This window comes from Alosa alosa, chromosome 9 (assembly GCF_017589495.1).
Source record: "Alosa alosa isolate M-15738 ecotype Scorff River chromosome 9, AALO_Geno_1.1, whole genome shotgun sequence".
Taxonomy (NCBI): Eukaryota; Metazoa; Chordata; class Actinopteri; order Clupeiformes; family Clupeidae; genus Alosa; species Alosa alosa.
Genome location: NC_063197.1, coordinates 33,519,645 through 33,535,081, shown reverse-complemented (window position 1 = coordinate 33,535,081; position 15,437 = coordinate 33,519,645). Strand labels below are relative to the sequence as shown.

General features: G+C 45.3%; 1 protein-coding gene across 1 annotated transcript in view; it reads right to left on the bottom strand.

Annotated features, from left to right (window-relative positions):
- myo1f (myosin IF) overlaps window positions 1-9,840 on the bottom strand; it is a 54,756-nt gene extending 44,916 nt beyond the window's left edge. The window contains 3 exon segments of the mRNA XM_048253340.1: window positions 1,191-1,280; window positions 2,836-2,967; window positions 9,692-9,840. Of these exon segments, the coding sequence (XP_048109297.1) occupies window positions 1,191-1,280; window positions 2,836-2,967; window positions 9,692-9,694 (225 nt within the window). The 5' untranslated portion in view covers window positions 9,695-9,840.
- Window positions 9,841-15,437: the final 5,597 nt, after the last annotated feature.

Genomic DNA, 15,437 nt, shown 5'->3' with positions numbered 1-15,437 from the left:
ATGTCACTGGAATCAAAATGACAAGTCATGATGCCATTGTTTATGCCAAGATAGTCATAATAGTTTTGTCTTGTTTATTCTGTAAGTATTTTCTAATGAACAATGTGCAAGGCAGCACTATTTTCTATTTCAAAACTACAAAGTTACACATTATTGTGTGTCGGCGGGGTTGATTGCTAGACAGTGGATATGTTTAAAAGTTTTTTCTGTTGACACACATTGTGACAGTATAAAGAAAACAAAGGCTTTTACAGCATTGTGCAAATGAAAAATGACCAATATACAGTAAAACGCCCCTTGTTCAGAGCTGTCCACCACTGTACATCTTTCCATACATCCTGGCGTTCCTGTCTGTCAGGTCACATACATGTACTGTATATATGCTAGACAGACTATGACAACTAATTATGACAGCTAGTTCAACACATTTGCATGTAATGATACAAGAAATGTAGGAGGCATCTAACCCCTCACTGCTCCCCGAGCGCCGCTGTATTCAGTCATTCAAATATTATTAGGTTTTAGGGTTGCTTTTTTCAGGCTATGCTTTCTATTGTAATCCCTTGTCAGTCAATAGTAAAAGTAAACAACTACAACAAGTGTAAGACTTTATTTTGCTGTTGTCTATGAGTTCAAATACTTGGCGTGTGCAGAGTATATGTAGGCTATACTCTGCCTGTCACACACACACGTTTTAGTAAAGCGAGCTTTAGTGGAATCCTTCTGCAGAGGTGCACTCACTCGGTCAAAATGCGAACACCCTGTTTGATGCTGCGTTCCTTGCTCTTAAAGGGAATGACTGATGTCTTTCTCATTGGTTTAATGGATGTTATGCCCAAAACACACCCCTGATTGATTAATACCCTTTTTAACCATGTGCCTGGCACCGAGACAATTTTCCGGCTGTTAAAATAGCGAATGTGAATTTGACATGCCCTTAATATTCATCCGCATCGCACTTCAGACTATGCGTTATAGATCGCTAAAATAGAGCCCTTAGAGTTTTCAGAATCTATTGATGCTGTGTTCATTCTGAGCCACTTTTGGGGCAACTTTCCCCACAGCTGCCTCCGCATGTTGGTTGTTGGAGACACACACACACACACACACACACACACACACACACACACACATGCACACACTGATAGCCTGTGAATATGGAAGTCAGGTGTCTGATGGTGTGTACTTACTGCCCCCTGGTACAGTTCGATCTCCCGGTCAGTGAAGTAAGGCATCTGTTTGAACGGGTTGACTGATATCAACACTGAGCCGATGTATGTCTTGAGATTAAAGTTAAAGACTTAAAGAGATAGTAGGCTACTTGTTTACTAGTTTGGACTTCCAGGTATTTAAAGGAAGAATCTAATTATTCTACTATTCAAACTAAAATATGTTTTTAAAAAGTAAAATTACATTTATTTTACATATTCAAAATATGTAAATGTACTTCAAAACGGACCGTAGGCTAACACAGTGACCCACAACAGTCTATTAGATATCAGGCAAAGTGAGTTGCCATGGTGACCCTGTTTACAGTAGGTGTCTGGTAGTGGTTTGTGTGCGGGGAAATGAGGAAGCTTGCAAGTGGTCTTGCAACTGAGTCATATAGAGAAAGAGAATGAGAAGAAGGAGAGGGGCTATAGGAGTGAGAGAGAGGGCTAGTGTGTGAGAGAGAGGGGGGTGGAGTGAGGGTGAGAGAGAGAAAGAGTGGGCTAGTGGGTGAGAGAGGGGGGGGGAGTGAGGGTGAGAGAGAGAAAGAGAGGGCTAGTGTGTGAAAGAGAGGGCTAGTGTGTGAAAGAGAGGGGGGGCAGAGATATAGAAAGAGGAAGAGTGTGATACTGCCAGAGGAGAACAGTGGTGAAGGGTGGTACTCTGGCTAGTAAGACAGAACTCAACTCTGTGTGTGTGTGTGTGTGTGTATGTGTGGTGTGTGTAGAATTTGTCAACAATTAGTTGCAACATTATTTATAACATGAAGAACAGGATGTCAACAGCTAATATGGGCGCAGCAGCTCTGCTGCTCTATGGATCCTTTACTGTGTGATTCTGTGCAGAGACCAAGCAGCACCAAGGGCTAAATGAGCTTAGCATAGCAGAGGCTAAATGAGCTTAGCATAGCAGAGACCTGCTTTGGTCTTCACAACAGCACCAAGGGCTAAATGAGCTTAGCATAGCAGAGGCTAAATGAGCTTAGAATAGCAGAGACCTGCTTTGGTCTCCACAACAGTACCAAGGGCTAAATGAGCTTAGCATTGCAGAGGCTAAAAGAGCTTAGAATAGCAAAGACCTGCTTTGGTCTCCACAGTACCAAAGGGCTAAATGGGCTTAGCATAGCAGAGACCTGCTTTGGTCTTCTGAAAACAGTACCAAGGGCTAAATGAGCTTAGCATAGCAGGGCTAAATGAGCTTAGCATGAGAGACCTGCTTTGGTCTTCACAATAGCACCAAGGGCTAAATGAGCTTAGCATAGCAGAGGCTAAATGAGCTTAGCATAGCAAAGACCTGCTTTGGTCTTCACAACAGCACCAAGGGCTAAATGAGCTTAGCATAGCAGAGGCTAAATGAGCTAAGCATAGCAGACACCTGCTTTGGTCTTCACAACAGCACCATGGGCTAAATGAGCTTAGCGTAGCAGAGACCTGCTTTGATCTTCACAAGAGCACCAAGGGCTAAATGAGCTTAGCATGGCAGACACTTGCTTTGATCTTCACAAGAGCACCAAGGGATAAATGAGCTTAGCATAGCAGAGGCTAAATGAGCTTAGCATAACAGAGACCGGCTTTGGTCTTCACAAGAGCACCAATGGCTAAATGAGCTTAGCATAGTAGAGGATACAAAGATATAGTCGTCCAAGTATCTTTTCTTCAGGTTCTCCACGATGGCATCCTCTGTGATCTTGGAGAGGAGCACCATGTCGTCCACCCCACTCTGTTTGACATTCTGGCTCTGCCAGTGATACTTGCTACCCTGTAGAGATAGAGAACAGGTTACAGACGGTCATGCTTTGACAGGTAGACTCAGGAGAGTTGAGCTGAATGAGCTGCCTGCTACCAGAGCAAGTGTGTCTGAATCAGAATGCAATCTGAACAGAACACAGCACAGCTACGTTACGCCGCTGCTTGAATATACACCACATACGTCCACGTTGGCGCTCTTCCATTGGCTTGCATTGTATTGCACTGTACAAAGTACAACACAGTACTGTACGAACAGCATCTGAAGATAACCGTTGACAGACTTGGGCTACCAGTAAGATAAATCATATAAAACCTTCCTAAAGTTTGGTTTCTATGGAGTGAGGATTGTCTCAAAATGATTTAAATATATATAAAAGGATATATATACATATACATACATTTATAAATATCCAAATACAAAATACAAATATAAAAATGTGACATACAAATAAATAAACAAATTTATATAAATAAAGCGTGTCTTTGTAAATATATTTTTGAGATTTGAAAATAAATATGCTTGACTTTGTATGTGGAATCTGCATTTGTGAATCTCCTTTTTGCTTTTATGTCGATGAGGTAATTTTGAGACATTCCTACTGCACACCAAGATCCACAAATAAATGCCACTAGATTTGAATGCGAAGACACCCTCCACGGAACAACCAGCAGCTGGCAGTGTTGTACAACATGTCTGTTATCAACTGATAGCAACTGAATCTTTCCGACGCTGTTTTCCCTAGTTCAGGCCATCCTTAAAAATATTTTTGTTTGCAGTAACAGCCAAAAAAAATTAAAAATGGGTCGGTAGGTAGGTCAATATTTTTTTTTTCAAGATTCAAAGTAAAAAAAAAAAGTACAATTTTGGTCATGGTGATTACGTAGGAATGAATTTACACAAATGTGCATATCGTGGCCGTAACTGACTGGGTCTTCAACCCGTGCCTTCAGGCACCATTGCAAACCTCATTCTGATGCAGGTTATATAGACCAGCCTTTCTCAAACTTCTTTGACCTGAGGCCCGGTCATGGCAGACTTTTGGGTCATAGGGCTCATCTACATGTACTCAGAAAGAAGGCTACAATAGCTCTTGGCCACGTTATATTGAAATTTGACTATACAATACTCAATGCTATACAGTGTATTATACAGTCTCTGCTCTGTTTCTAAGGAAGTTCCAAAAACAACGTCGTTCTATTAAGTTTTCGTTAAATAAATAAATAGCCTTCCAACAGGTTGAGGCGGACTTTGATACCAACGTTATCGATTTGTTTCAGTTTCTCTCGGCGCAGGCGGCGCATTGAATGAATGCTCATACCACCACTTAATTGTAGGGCTCCATGTTTAATGACATCGATAGCAGAAAGCGTTTGTTTTCTTTTTCGTCGATCCGGCGGTTTCTTGATCAACTGCGCAGCAAATTATCAGATGAAGCACCGGGCCTAATTTCACTCCCGACTCCACGGACCAGCAGTCTCCATGTTGCGGACCCATATTTTGAGAAATGCTGAATAGACCACAACCAATTTCAATACTCCGACAGGGTCACCGTTAGACTAAGGGGAGAAGGGATGAGAAAAGATCAAGTCGGTCGGACTAAAAGGGGAAAAAAATAAATATTTGGGTCGGTTCTAAATTGACAGAATTCGGTCAGATTACGGCAAAAGCGAAAATATTTTTAAGGATGGCCTCAGTTCAGTCAAGTGGTCTATGACTAGCAGGATTAACGACATGGACGACACTGGATTAAATGGATGAGTAAGTAATAACAACTAGCCAGAACGATTTATTTTCGGTTTCAATGTGTAGTGCCGTTTTTAATTTCATAGACTGTATAAATAAGTCCATTTAGTCAGCATACAGCTGTTAGCAGCTGCTAACGTTAACAGCTAGCTAAACAGCTGGTGCCTGTTCAGCTTTGTTGGTGCCTGCACAAAACACATTAAGTTAAAATTTTCCTTAAAATCCGATTTAGGGCCCCCTTAAAATAAAATGTAGTTTTCCCTAAAGTTATTGTCTTGCAACTCAAGTGACAGGCTGTGTTCGTGTTCGCTGTTTTACAGATGTTGCAGATCTTACATTACAGATGTTAACATAGCTTCTAGGTTAACGTAATGTGAGAGCCAGCTCAGCTGAGATCGCTATCTGACAGACTGCCATTAATGTCAATGTCGAGTGTGTTTCACTAATTCACGGATAGGGATAAATGCAGAGACCACATTTCCCTCACGGGATCAAAAGAGTATTTGTACGTGTACACCAAGCAGAACTGTGCAAAATGAACATCAAGAATCCAAACAGATTTGGGAACTGAGAGAGATGAAGAGTTCTAAAGAGAAGTTTTATCATCCTGTTGGCTCATTCAGGAGAGCCAGAGAGCCAGAGTATGTCCGCTTCCTCTTTAGCGTTTCTCAGCAGCAGAGGGATATTTAAAGATCACCATCAGATCAACACACACACACACACACACCACTGTGTTCTCAACTCTCTAAGGTTAAGAGGTAATCTCACTACACTTACATTAGTGTGTACTGATGGAATCCAACACACACACACACACACACACACACACACACACACACACACACACACACACACACACACCACTGTGTTCTCAACTCTCTAAAGTTAAGAGGTGATCTCACTACACCATCTCAGAGTCTCTGTGTACTGATGTAATCCAACACACTCACACAAACACACACATGGATGCTATATTTCCCAACTATTAGCCGTGGCTTATACATTTTGCAAAATTTTATAATTTTATAATTTTGCAACATTTATTCAGCTATGAGGTTAATAGACGGGGGCAGTTAATATAGTATTAATATGGTTTTGTTTCTTTTAACTTGCATAAAACTCTGTACTGCGGCTTATACACAATGCGGCTAATACACAGGAAATTACTGAACCACGAAACAGGTGCAATTCTGAGTCACTAGGCTCCTAACAGACTGATTTAGTCCCACCTCATAGTTAAATGCCAATCATAAAAAGCCTCTGCAGGTAACACTCAACTGTTGTTGACGACATGAGAGCTGTTGTCTAAACAGAACTTGGTACCAAATGCCAAACATTTTCAGTGTGAATATGCATTTGTGGTGAAAGACACACATACACATATACTGTACACACACACACACACACACACACACACATATACACAGACACACACAGAGCCACAGAGAACACAGGGAAACCACAGCCATAAATATCACCGCCTGCTCTGCCTACAGCTGTGAGAAACCAGAGCAGCACGAACATGTACAACGGAGTTAGCACTCCGACACTCCGACACTCCTGCTTTCGTCCAGTAACATGTACAACGCAGTTAGCAACACAGTTAGCACTCTGACACTCCCGCTCTCGCCCAGTAACATGGACAACGCAGTTAGCACTCGGACACTCCTGCTGTCGCACAGTAACATGGACAACACAGTTAGCACTCCGACACTCCGACACTCCTGCTGTCGCACAGTAACATGGACAACGCAGTTAGCACTCCGACACTCCTGCTGTCGCACAGTAACATGGACAACACAGTTAGCACTCCGACACTCCTGCTCTCGCCCTGTAACATGGACAACACAGTTAGCAACACAGTTAGCGCTCCGACACTCCGACACTCCTGCTGTCGCACAGTAACATGGACAACGCAGTTAGCAACATAGTTAGCGCTCCGACACTCCTGCTGTCGCACAGTAACATGGACAACACAGTTAGCACTCCGACACTCCTGCTGTCGCCCAGTGGACAGAGTCTGCTACTGCTTGATGGTCCATGTTAAACTGCATAACGGGCCGCATGGGCCCACCTCTGGTCCAGACCCTGTCCTGTCCTCAATATTTAGTCATTATTTACAATATTAATCATACGAGCAGTTACATTGAACTAGCTACAGGGACAGCCCATCTGGAACAGCTAGCTACAGGGACAGCCCATCTGGAACAGTTCAGGGTTGAGTGACTTGCTCCGGGATTTAATAGTGGCAATCCCCTGGGTCAAAATCACAACCTTTCATTCGTAAGCCTAACAGGAGTAGGCCTACAGTTACCAGGCCTTTGCGTCAGCAGAATTGAGTTGACAACTCTGCATGTAAAACCATAATTTACAAGAAAGATATGTTTTGCTGTACTTCCAAAAAAGGTTTCAGATCGAAAGCTTTTCGTCCGTCATAGAAAGACTGCACCATGCCATATAAGAGGTTATGATTGGTTCCTGGGATTTAAAGACTGCCCCATGCCGAACAAGAGGCTATGATTGGTTCCTGGGATTTTGGTGATTTGGAAATGGGCTTGAAAGGGAAGATGGTCAGATGGATCTGTAGAGCAATTTCAGATGCACTAACAGACACACTCTGGGTTCACTCAGGCGAGAGATGAGAGCTTAAGCTGTGATAAAGGGTTACTAAATTAGCCAAATATTACAAAATGACATCTAAAGTTGTCACAAAGCGCAAACTTTCACTGGTGGAAATGTAAACAAAAATATACTCCAGTTTCCAGATGCATCAGGATTCTGAAGGATGATCCATCACAATGTACGAATGGCTTTCTCTTCTATTCTCACACCACGCCAGAAAGACAGTCAGTCAGTTTTGAGCCTGTCTTGAGTTACGAAGGAAATAAACAGCAAACTGCTTTAACAAACCGCTTCCACCATCAGTGGTCTGCATCTCTCAGCTATGCATAAACAGCCGATGCCTAAAATTACCCCCCTCCTCCACACACTCACCTTAATATCTATCAATACCTCTGAGCTGGGCTCTAGTTTTAGGAGACAGGCTCTGTGTCTGTGTGTGTGTGTGTAAGTGTGTGCGTGCGTGCAAATGTGTTTGTGCGCGCGTGTGTGTGCGCACGCGTGTATATGTGTGTGTGTGTGTGTGTGTGCGTGCGTGTGTGTTTGTGTGCGTGTGTGTGTGCGCATGCGTGTGTGTGCGCGCGTGCATGTGTGTTTGTGCGCGTGTGTGTGCGCACGCGCGTGTATGTGTGTGCGCGTGTGTGTGTGTGTGTGTGTGCGCGTGCATGTGTTTGAGTGTGTGTGGCTGCTTCCCCTGTTCCCTGCAGCAGAGGACCTGTGCAGTAAGGAAGTTCAGAGATAGAAACCCTGCCCCCACACACACACTTCCCTCTGTCTCAATAGTGACCTCAAGCTTGCGAAAACCTGCCCTCTCTAACATGCAAGGCTCACTTCCTGGACTGGACACACACACACACACACACACACACACTCACACACACTCACACTCACACACACACACCGACACACACACACACACACACACACACACACACACACACACACACCTTCCTCCCCAGGCACACACACCTAGACACAAACTCAGTCATCTCACATCAGTCATCTAACTACATGAGATTTGGATGCAGACACACACACACACACACACACACACACACACACACACACACACACACACACAGACATGCCCACACACACACATCTAACTACATGACATTTAGATGCTCGTCCTTCTAGTGTGACATGACAGGTGTTCTGATGAACCCATCAGCGGGCCAAGCAAGGGCGTTGACTGTGCTGGAGCCCAAGGCCAGATTTGAGTTGCACTTGTTGGAGTTGTGTTTCACTCCTGTCCTCTTGTGTTTGAGTTGCACTAGTTGGAGTTGTTTTACCCTCCTGTCCTTTTGTGTTTGAGTTGCACTAGTTGGAGTTGTTTTACCCTCCTGTCCTTTTGTGTTTGAGTTGCACTAGTTGGAGTTGTTTTACCCTCCTGTCCTCTGGTGTTTGAGTTGCACTAGTTGGAGTTGTTTTACCCTCCTGTCCTCGTGTTTGAGTTGCACTAGTTGGAGTTGTTTTACCCTCCTGTCCTCTTGTGTTTGAGTTGCACTAGTTGGAGTTGTTTTACCCTCCTGTCCTCTTGTGCTCGGGGCATCTGCCCATGTCCCCTGTGTCTGGACCCGCCAGTGATCCATCAGTGAATGCCTGGAGATGTACTGGCTAACTAGACATGTGGCACAGGTGGAGCGACCCACAGGTGGAGCATCCCACAGGTGGAGCTAGCCACAGGTGGAGCGACCCACAGGTGGAGCGACCCACAGGTGGACCCACAGCCATCGCATGGAGCCACACAGCAGGCTGTTAGCGACATGCTAGCAAGGCGTGACAGGATTTAAGGCTTGTTAGAATGCAGCAGGCAGGGACCTCAGCTTGTCCATTTAAGGAAGCAAAGTCACAATTTTAACCTGTTAACCACAACGTCCTCTTTCTCTCTCTGCTCTCTCTGCTCTTGCACACTAGCGAGTGTTAATGTCTTAATGCATCAGTGCATCAGTGTGTCTGTCTCCTCACTACTGCTTTATTCTCACGACTAAGCCTCTCTCAGCGTCACACCTCACACTAGTCTTACAGTCGTCTCACACCGGGTCTGTACACACACACACGCACACACACACACACACACACACACACACACCTTGCACTGTTTCATTCTCCTCACCTGAAGCGCAGCGAGAAACAGCTGATCTGCCTCGAGTTTGTGTGTGTACCGATTTCTGACCCGTCAAAACACAGAGACGCTGCACAAGGTTAACGTTATTTGACATAGCTGAACTGTCTAGACACCCATCAACTATCCGCTCAGAGGGAGACCGAGTCAGACACTGAGGCACAGAGTGAGGTGACAGGGTGTGGGCAAGTGTGTGTGTGTGTGAGAGAAACAGATCACAGAGAGAAAGAGAAAATATATATTCACCATTTTTCTGCAGCTGTGGATGTCCTCTCTCTTTGGTGTCCAGAATGTAAAAGGAAAAAGTTAGTTGTCAGGGGCAGATGGACCTACGATAACGCCATTTCAAAGTGTTTCTAGCTCAGTCACACAGACACACACACACACACACATGCACGCACGCACAAGACACTGCATATCAACGAACATCCTCCCAACTTACCTCACTTCCTTATACTTGCAGACTATGAACGAAACCAGAGCTGTTTAAACACACACACACACACACACATTACACACACATATAGATTGTGTTATAACACACAATTTGTCATTTTGAGACATAACTTTTTAGAATCTCTGTGTGTGTGTGAGTGTGTGTCATGTTAGTAAGGTTTGACTAAAGTCAAATAATCTTCCTTTGCTCTGTTTGTGCTGTTGAAGGACACCAGGCAGAAACAAGTGAGAGACACAGTGACATGTTAAACATGTAGGGAGTGGTCTTTTCTTCAGGCAGGAAACACACTCTCACACACACACACGCACACACACATGCATTCATACCTACACACACAAAACACACACACAAACACATACACACTTTCTTCGTCTGTGTTCACAATGTAATTCAGTGTACCAGATGACACTGATGAGGTCTATCAGTGCCTCATCAGGACCTGCAATGGAGTCACCTGACAGCTGGGATATGTAGTCTACTATATCTGGAATATGTAGTCCACTATATCTGGAATATGTGGGATATGTAGTCCACTATATCTGGAATATGTAGTCCATTATATCTGGAATATGTGGGATATGTAGTCCACTATATCTGGAATATGTAGTCCACTATATCTGGAATATGTAGTCTAGTCCACTATATCTAGAATGTATTCCACTATCCGGAAGTCTGACGTCATGGGCCCAACAGCTTTTTTGTCAAAAAGCATTTACTAGCGCAGCCAGCCAAACCTGGTCACCATCACCTCCATTTTAGAGAGTAAAAACAAAATGGCTAAACTTGATTACAGTAGCTGTGCAGCCAGATGATACAATCAAGGTTAATGTCCAGGCTTCCGCGAAAAATAGGATTTTATTAGATTGAGGCAACAAGTGAGTAGTAGGATGACAATTTTCTTAAAGGCTGCTCTGAATATCGGAACAAAATGTTCATTTTGAGAAAAACGAGAGGCTCTGAAAGCAGTTGGACCCGGAAAGAGAATTATCAGCCCATTATTGCATCACCACTTAATAACCGAATACCATATCTGGGATGTGTAGTCCACTACATCTGGAATATGTAGTCTACTTTCTATTCAACGTGTTTCTAGGGCATGTAGGTCACTCCACACACACATGCATATCAGCGCAATCATGTCACAGGTCATTTTAGCATCAGGTTCTGGCCATCACAAACACACACACACACATTCAGGTCATTTCAGCAGCAGGCAGTGGCCAGGCTGTGCCCAGCTGATATCACTGGTAACTGATTCGGTTCCCCCATTAGAGCACCCCCTGTGGCCACGTTTATAGCACACGTGTTGTGTGTGAGCTTTGATTGACAGGCCCTGAGCGTGCGCTGTTGTCATCTCTGCTCCTGAGCAGCGCGAGCTCAGGCCTGCTACATGGGCCTCTCGTCCCGCCCGACGGTGTTTAGAACGCCCTGGGCGGTGTTCACTCCGTGTGCGTGTGCGCGTGTGTGCGTGTGCGGCATGCTACCTTAGAGGGGAACGCCTCAACTGCAGACTTACCGGCTCGAGTAGCCTCCTCAAAGGGCCCTGGAGAACAGCTCAGGATGTGGTGAAGCGTCAACAACACACCTCACCCACATCCCTGCATTATGACATCTGGGCTCTGTTAACACACCTCACCCACATCCCTGCATTATGACATCTGGGCTCTGTTAACACACCTCACCCACATCCCTGCATTATGACATCTGGGCTCTGTGTACAGGGCTCTGAGACCTGTTAACACACCTGCAGGGCTCTGAGACCTCCGTTAACACACCTGCAGGGCTCTGAGACCTGTTAACACACCTGCAGGGCTCTGAGACCTCCGTTAACACACCTGCAGGGCTCTGAGACCTGTTAACACACCTGCAGGGCTCTGAGACCTCCGTTAACACACCTGCAGGGCTCTGAGACCTGTTAACACACCTGTAGGGCTCTGAGACCTGTTAACACACCTGTACTCCCTAGATGATCCACCTGCATGCTGCCTATATTAATTAAGAGTAGTTAGAAAAACACTTTATTAAACATATTATCATCATCATCATTATATGATGCACCTGAATCCCTGACTGGAGCTGCAGGTGCCTGCTGATGATAGCTGCTATGTCTGCTCGGCTCAGGTGACCCCTGCTTTTGACCACTTCAGAGAATCCCCATTGGGCACAATGCAATCCCTAAAGATTTCCTGTTCTAGTTGGAAAATGGATGCTGTTGATAAGGTTAATACACTGGGGTGGGCTATATGTAGGAATGGAGTTCTGCTCTTAATTATTCTTTATGATTAAACCACCAACTGATTCTGATTTATTGGGCGGCACATCCGGCCCTACGGTTAAGACACGGGTGTGGTTAATACATTTAAAAAAAAAATTTGCATAAAATACTAGCCTGGAGATTCCAGACCCAAATCCGAAAGAGTAAGGGTCTGGCCATGAATAATGTAATGGCCCAACTCGAGAGGCGGCACCAAGCGTGCATTTGAAAATCTCACTGCACGCAATTGGATAAGATACGACCAATGTTTACTGAATGATTCCGGACTTCGACGCAATTGGATAACACTACGACTCATCTGTTTAGCTCGCCTCTGGCCCGCCTATATCAGATACAGTACACTGATGTGATTGGTGCCCCACAATACAAGGGACATAAGTAATCAGCATCATTCCTCATTGCCAGGGTGACTCGTTGAGCAAATTCAAATTGTGCTCCTGCGAGAACTCCCGTGAGAATTTCTACACAATGTGGCGGACACACAGGAACTGACTCTAGGTATGAGTGTGCCAGGAAGTGGACCTGATAAAAGAAGACGGTGCAGGGAAATGCACGGCAAGTGTGTGTTCGACTGTTTCAAGTGTTAGGAGAGGAGGTATCCTTCGTAGCTTTCAACAAAGAGGGATGCCAGTACTCTGATGGCACTGGGCAGGTCGTTCCACCATCAGGATTTACTGCATGGAACAAGTCATCATGGCCAATGCCAACTCACCTATTTCAGTGAGAGGATGACACAATGCTTGCTAGTGCAAGGCTACTATGGAATGGCACACACACACACACACACACAATCACACACACACGCACAATGGCAAATGCTCTGAGCTACAGTGTCATGGCTGTATTTGATTATAGAATGCATTTGACGCTAGATAGACAGCTGTTTTTAGATTTCTCAACACTACAACGCATCACAAACCCACTTCAATTGACTCTTAAAAAAACTTTATTGTCAACCATTGTGGATTTATATACACCCTGAAAGATACAACAAGGGGTGTATAAAATGATAAAAATAAAATATAAACATTTAATGTTTTACTAAGTAATTTCTTTTAGCACATATCTGGCATACACATGGTAAGTAAAAACAGAAATAAGGTCTTTTCTTCTAAATCTTGTTACATACACACAGCATCTTCACCAATTTAACTTGATCACAAGTGAATGAGTTTTCATTCGAATGATTTCAACAACGATAAGAACCATTAAGAAATAGCACCATTCCAAAGCACCAGGGAGAATGCCACGACCACTCAGCAACAAGCTTCCTCCATCAGGAGTACGCTACAGACATCTCTCTCATCCTGCTGTCAATCTCCACACACAAGCGCCGTCACAGACGCCCCCTGGCTCCGCCCATCTGTGCTGTGGGACGGTCGCTGGGACACAGGTACGCTGTGCTCAATTAGCTCTTCAACATGGAGTGATCGCATTGACTATTCTATACTCTTCAACATGGAGTAATCGCATTGACTCTTCTATACTCTTCATTATAGAGTGATCGCATTGACTCTTCTATACTCTTCATCATAGAGTAATCGCTTTGACTCTTCTATACTCTTCAACATGGAGTGATCACATTGACTCTTCTTCTATACTTGAAATAAAACCCAATGCTATGCTGGTTGCATTCAAAACCTACTATCTGGCATAATAAAAACTGTTTAGCTTTTGAAGACTGAATACTGCACATCTGGTTCAAGTGATGATATCAGTGTTGAGCTGGATGGACGGTGGGCAGGACTATGGCCTGGCCCATGTGGTGAGATCAGTGTTGAGTTGTACTATATGGGCAGTGGGCAGGACTATGGCCTGGCCCGTGTGGTGAGATCAGTGTTGAGTTGTACTATATGGGCAGTGGGCAGGACTATGGCCTGGCTCGTGTGGTGAGATCAGTGTTGAGTTGTACTATATGGGCAGTGAGATCAGTGTTGACTTGTACTATATGGGCAGTTGGCAGGAATATGGCCTGACCCGTGTGGTGGGCCCATGTGTTTAGATCAGTGTTAAGTTGTACTATATGGGCAGTGGGCACGACTATGGCCTGGCCCATGTGTTGAGATCAGTGTTGAGTTGTGAGGCAGTAGAAGGCAAGACTATGGCCAGGTCAGGTCAGACCCAAACCAAAAGAAGGACAATAGCTTTAAAGATACGTAGAATGTATACAAAAACAATCCATTAACTCTTACAATATCTAAGACATCTCAAAGGTTCAGTATTAAAATGGGGTTATGATGGGGTCTAGGGAGCACGATGGGGTCTAGGGGTTATGATGGGGTCTAGGGGTCACGTTGGGGTCTAGGGAGCACGATGGGGTCTAGGGGTTATGATGGGGTCTAGGGGGCACGATGGGGTCTAGGGGTCATGATGGGGTCTAGGGGTCACGATGGGGTCTAGGGGTCACGTTGGGGTCTAGGGGTTATGATGGGGTCTAGGGCTTATGATGGGGTCTAGGGGGCATGATGGGGTCTAGGGCTTATGATGGGGTCTAGGGGTCACAATGGGGTCTTGGGGTTATGATGGGGTCTAGGGGTTATGATGGGGTCTAGGGGGCATGATGGGGTCTAGGGAGGTCAGATAATCTGATCTTTGTTGTGTCCAGAGAGAATACAACAACAAACAAACAAACGAACAAACGGACAACTGATGTGTCCAGAGAGGAGCTGGCGGAGTCCCCTCTAGCGGGACGTTTGTAGCTCTGATGGCACGTTGCTATGGCGATGGAGGGAGGATGTTTAGGAAGCTGATCCGACTCCTCATCAGCAGCAGAGGCAGCAGCATCGGTGGTTCACTGGTCTCGCAGGTCCCCACGGCAACCGACAGCAGCGTAAGTCTCACGTGTCCGTCCCCCCCGTCCAAGTCCCTCGTCTGTTCGCCAGCGTCACGCTCTGCCCACGCGTCTCCACCTCAGAGGTTTTCACAGAACAGGAAGTGACCTCAGAGAGCAGCTAACTCAGGGACAGGGGTGCGTTTCCTGGGGTAGTGTCGCTAAGCAATCAGCAGTCACTAAACACACAGAGAGATTGTGTCTCTAGCATTCTAGGAACTGTGTGGCCTGACTACTACAGGAATCGCACCCCAGTCCTGGTGATTGGGTTTAGACGGGCCACACTTGGGCCGGTTCTGTGTTAGAGCCAACTGCTGTCTGGGATGGGGAGTCAGGCACCATGGAGTGGTGGACAGAGAGAGCGGAGGAACCGGAGGAACCAGGAGGAACCGGAGGAACCAGCGGAACCGGAGGATCCAGGAGGAACCGG